Here is a 5744-nt window from a genome sequence, read left to right on the forward strand (position 1 = left end):
AGGTAAAGGACAACTACCGCTACTTCCCGGAAGACTGTTAAGAGTTCTCCGAATAAGTGCTTGCCATTTCCGAGCAGGGCCATTATCTTCTGTGCCCAAAACATTACCAGCATTTAGAGGAACAATTTCTTGAAATCTGAAAAAATGATACAGGGAATTAATTCCCATTAATCAGTATCTCAATACCAGTCAATAGAAGGGTAGAACACGCAATTGAAAACTAATTAACTCACCCGAGAACATAAAGATCGGCAGGAGGTGAGGTGTGGAGCCAGTCTTCCAGACTTAAGAAACTTGGTGGGGACTTTCCAGCCACATTCCATGTTGCCACAAAGATCCTGTTCCATTGGAATAAAGAGTGTATAAAGTAAATACTTGCTTTTCCAAGTGACTTGTTAAAGATTAGTGAGTTTATGAATTGGAAAAAAGAAAAGCACACACCTATAGTTGTGCACATCTGTAATTTGGGATGCATCAAGTTCAAACTTATGTTGTCGGACGACACGGTCTGACTTTCGCCTGTTTGATTTCTCTGTCAATCCAATTGAGCAAAATAAGCAACAGGGCTGGACTATATTGTAGATGATTGGATAAAGATAAACAAAACAGATAATGTTTCTGGAGCTTCTGTTGGAAATAATGACTAATAACAGTATTGTGGTCCAGAAGAAAAACCAGTTGTCTGATCCTTACCTGTCTTGCTTGTCTTGATGGTGCATGCCTCCACCTCTGAGAATTTTTTCCTCCATTCTTCATCACTACCTGAAAAGCCAAAAAAACAAGTGTTTAAAGCTGTGGCATTAACTGTTACAGCAGAAAACAACATTGCACAACAGAGAACAACAAAAGACAATTTCCTTCCATGAAGAAAATTGAAATCTATGGAAACTTTTCTAGAGACATGATTAAGAAGAAGAGTGAAATCTCAGCAAATTGAAGAGCGCAAAATCTTTGCAATCCAAATGTCTCCATGAAAGATAAAAGTGGTAGACACTGATTCCGACTGAATAAGTTAGGAAAACTCAGTTTCAATTTAAAAATTATCGACAAGACTCAAAAGATTCAATTCTCCTCAGAATAACAAATTAGCTTCGCTTTTTTTGAGGACCAAATTACCTTCATAAACGATATCATCAGCATGAAAATCCCCAGCTTTTGTCTGGAGGTTGAACCATTTCTTGACTAGTGTCTTAGGCCATGAAAGCTACATCAAGAAACAGAAAATTCAGATAGTACGAGAGCAACAATTCAAAGAAGCAGCAGAATTCACAGAATCACATTAATGCGATTCTTTTCTATTTTCTTGAATGAACCAACCTTGCTTTTCTTTGTATTTTCATCTCTCATTGTTTCACCACTTCATATATAAACAACTTTCTGGACTCTTCGGAATTAAGCCAAGATCAAAAGTTTCTTCCTTTTCTTGAACAAATTCTTTTTTTCCCCTCTCCAAGACAAATATTAATGGGAAAAAATTCAGGAATTCATGCTGACAAAAGAATAAGATTTAAAGATACACCAGGCCAAGCCAAATTCTAAGAATCCCAGATGGAAAATCTTGCTAGACTCGAGAAGTTCGCAGAATACAAGAAAAAGATTCAAGAAAGGAAGAGGAACAGCAAGATAATCAGAGTCTGAATGCAGAAAGGGGAGAATCAAGAATGTAAAGATCGATGAGAGACAATGTAGAGATATGGGCGTTTGATAGGGGGTTCTGGAGGAGGAAGATAGTGTGTTCTCTTCTGAAAACACCTCCTTTGAGTACAGAGCGAAGTATTGAATTTTGAAGTGTATAAAGTGCAGCAAAAGAAAGGGAAAAGAAAACAAGAAAAATACTCTTCCTCTCTCTCTCACACACATACAACAAACACACAATATGTGAGTGGTTGTGTGTGTAATTCTCGAGGTTTTTTGGCTCAAAACCAAGGGGCCCTGACTCAAATTATGGGTGGCAATGGCACTGTAAATTTCGCTTACTGTTCCAACAGGAGAACCCCCACCCACCCCAAGTCGCCGGGCCCCCCACCCTCATTCTCCATTGGTTTCAATTCAAGACTGCCCGCGGTCAGCAAATGAAGGCTTAATCCATATCCAGATGCTACCCCCCCACCCCACCCCACCCCAAAAAACAACAGTCTGAAGAGGCAAAAGAAAGGTTTTGGAGAGTTTTTGAGTTACCTTTCCTTTCCTTCTTCCTCAATTCCACTTTTCTGTCCTCTTACAAGGGCAGCAAACTATGGTAAATACAGCTAAGACAACCCTATGCATCCACGAACTGAATTTTCTAATATATATTTGCATTCCATCTCATGTTGCATCAAACTTTTTAGAATAAAGAAAAGAATGATTTTGTGTCTGGGAATGCACTAATATGCATATTCTTTGTCTAATCTAAGGAATTTAGAGGTTGTTTTGGGGTCAAAGCAGATTAGTGTGTTGGGGCAGTAACTCCCAATTTAAGGACTTTTGTTTGGGATTATTCCATTTGGAACAAAGACTTAGGATCATAATTCATGGGTTAATGCTACTTTCTTGTGCTTTGGGAATATCCTTTATTCAAGAACAAGCACTTAAATTTACATAGAATCTAAGGTCTTCTTGAGGTGATTTAAGTAACTAATTATTTTATTTAAGGGATGAGATATTGTAATTTTTCAAATAATAAAGTATATTTTGTAATTACACTGATAATGTACACAAGCACCCCATATTCATTGCAAATGAGGAGTTTGCGTGGCTTATAACCTCGAAGACCTCTTTTCCTTAGGAGGTGTCTTTTTGAGACTGATGCGTGCAAAAAGCCATGGGTTCAATGAATATTGACTATTGTTCAAAACTTGGGTCGAAGCGAATGCAAATCCTGAAAAGGGGACCTACAAGAAAAGGCGTTTATACTCCGACGTCCAAATTAGTATTGGATTCAAGATAATATAAAGCAAAAAAGTAAGCAAATTGAAGTAAAAATCAAGATATGGTGAATAAAGTTGGTAAAAAGTGCAAGAGCACGTGATAATATACTTAGAAAGAACTTAAGAGATAATTTAGAGAGTAAGAGAGGTGTCTACCTCATGAAGGGACCAAACCTGTACTTATAGAGGAAGTGCCCCCGTGTCAAGGGCCGCTCGCACACTCGGCACCCTTGACGTGCATTTTGGCTACCCAACCGTTCTACATGGCCGACCAATCAACCTTCACTGACAGACGCTGGACATCCGCAGTCTTAGAGTCCTAGGTGTTGGTCTTTTACTGCTTTGTTATTTGCTTTCTGTTGTTGAGATTGCTCAGGGGGACGTTACGCCTCCTGAGGTGCATTTTTCAGCTATTTTAATATCTAGTGCTTTTAATAGGATTTATTTTTTTAAGCCTATTATAGGGGGGAATGAGTATAAGAAGCTTGGCTTAGTGACGTGTTAGAGTCCCCCTCAAGGCGATCCCCTTGCTCTAGCATCGTTGATAATTGTATTCACACTTTTCAGTTTAATGCAATCCACTTTCTGAAATCGTGCGTTCGAATTGCTGTCGTTGCGTTATTGCTTTCGTATTGTGATTCCTGTCGGAGTGCTGCTTTAGTGTCGAGCGGGAGTGTGTGTTGAGATTGACGGAAATAGTCAGCGGACTACTAGCCACACGATGCGCTTTGCAGAAGGCGCCTCGTGAGACCCCGTCTGCAGGGGTCTATTCCACTCCCGAAAAATCATGCAGAAGTTGGTTGGGATAAGGGATAAATCACTCTTATTCGTAGCTTGAAGTGCTTTAGTAAGAGTCTTTTTCAACTTGGGAGATCCCTTGCCTGCAATGAACCTAGCCGCCAGGGAGTCTCTCCTTACTCATGTGGGACTCTTTGAGCTGACGTGGTCCGAGGTGGCTATTGACACTTGGGCCAACTGGATGCCACAGTGGTGTGTGGGTTGCCACGTGTGTGGGCCTTTTGGGCCGAATGTTTTGTTGAGTTTTAACCATGATCCGAGTCGGGGGATGTCCTGGGTCTCTTTCCTTCTTCCTGGGCTTCTTAGGCTACTTAGGTTGTTTGGGCCTACCTAGTTAGACTGTGGGTTGTGCTATCCTTAGCCTCTTGGGAACATTATGGGCGTGGGATGTCCTAGGCCTCCCGGAGGGTACCATAAGCCGTCCGTTTCTATCTTCTTTTTTGGCCGCTTAAGCCTCTTTGGATAGCTTATTTTTAAGCACATCAGGAGCCCTCCACTGTAATAGGTGGAGATTTCGACACTTATTAGAATAGATATCTTTAGAGGTGAGTCCCGAAGGGGGAGCTTTTGATCTCTCTCTCTCTCTCTCTCTCTCTCTTTTTGAACTCCTATAAAGAATGTTAGTAGTATAAGCATGTTGAGAAAAAGAGAAGCTTACTTCATGCCCGTACGGAGCAAGGCTTTTTATGAAGCTGCCTCCACTGAGGAGGGCTTAACAGGTGTCTTTTGTGACTACTCCGGTGTAGGACTTTATTTTTCTGCAAGAGAATGTTCAATTACAAAGATATGTATATATTACAAATAGGTCTTGCACGGAGCAAAATTGTTGTGCCTCCTCGGAAGAGAGCTCATTTGAGGGAACCCTACTTAGAACATGACTTATGGACCTCACCGAAGGAAAAATAAGGTGTGTGCTGAAAGCAGGGCTTAGATGCCTCCGCAAAGGAGGGCTTAGGTGCCTACACGAGATAGAGCGTATAAGTCCCCCAAAGAATGACCTAAGTACCTACCCGAAGGAGGGCTGGGGTGCCTCTATAGAGGAAGGCCTTTGTGCTTGTGTGGAAGATAAGACTTTATTTTGAGAAGGATGCCCTACTTGAGGGGGCAGGACTTTTGGCCAGAGGTTCGGAGAAGTATCCATCGTGAAATCCCTACAAAAGGGCACATGTTAACACATTGAAAGTGGTAAAATAGACCTCCAAGATTACTAAGTTAAAATGTTAAGGATACTCTTTGAGAGAAGCTTGTATGTGAAGATTTATTCTATAAGGGATGCCCTCCTGCTCTTCTAGTGAACGTCCTGTCTCAAGGTTTCCTGCACATTGAAAAGTGGATTAGTAGGAACATTATAATTAAATAATGATAATGGAGGGGTTACTGAAATTGGGCAATAGAGGTAGTAATCATTCTTGGGAGGTCCTCCAACGTGAAGGGGACCATCATTCCGGGGAGGTGTGGACTCCTTCTATTGTTCTCACGTCTTAGATCTATGTTTGATAGATGACGACACTTGATGGGTGCAAAAAATGCTTGGGTTCAATGAATATGGACTATTGTGCAAATACTTGGGCTGAAGCGAATGCAAATCTTGAAGGGGGGACCAGCCAAAAAGTCGTTAGCACTCCAACGCTCAAGTTAGCATTGAATTCGAGATGAAATAAAGTAAAAAAGTAACCAAATTTAATTAAAAATCGAGATATTACAAATAAAAAGTTGATAAAAAATACAAGAATACATGATAATACGCTTAGAGAGAGCTTAAGAGATAGTTTAGAGAGTAAGAAAGGTGTCCGCGTCATGGAGGGACCAAACATGCATTTATAGAGGGAATGCCTTCATCTACAGGGGTCTATCCCACTCCTGAGAATCTAACGAAAGTTGGTTGGGATGGTAGGAATAAGGGATAAATCATCCTTATCCATAGCTAGAAATGCTTTAGTAAGAGTTTTCTTCAATTTGGGAGACTCCTAGCCTGCAAGGAGTTGTCACCGCCAGGAAGTCTCTCCTTGCTCAGGTGGGACTTCTTGAGCTGACGTG

The 5744-nt window shown here is 40.9% G+C and overlaps 1 protein-coding gene across 2 annotated transcripts in view; it reads right to left on the reverse strand.

Annotated features, from left to right (window-relative positions):
- LOC105165307 (type I inositol polyphosphate 5-phosphatase 4-like) overlaps window positions 1–1939 on the reverse strand; it is a gene marked incomplete in the record, with an annotated part of 4866 nt that extends 2927 nt beyond the window's left edge. For both annotated transcript variants that reach the window (XM_020694458.1, XM_020694459.1), the window contains 6 exon segments: window positions 1–136; window positions 234–338; window positions 442–532; window positions 694–762; window positions 1117–1204; window positions 1318–1939. In XM_020694458.1, the coding sequence (XP_020550117.1) occupies window positions 1–136; window positions 234–338; window positions 442–532; window positions 694–762; window positions 1117–1204; window positions 1318–1347 (519 nt within the window).

Source organism: Sesamum indicum, linkage group LG6, assembly GCF_000512975.1.
Source record: "Sesamum indicum cultivar Zhongzhi No. 13 linkage group LG6, S_indicum_v1.0, whole genome shotgun sequence".
NCBI classification, from domain to species: domain Eukaryota; kingdom Viridiplantae; phylum Streptophyta; class Magnoliopsida; order Lamiales; family Pedaliaceae; genus Sesamum; species Sesamum indicum.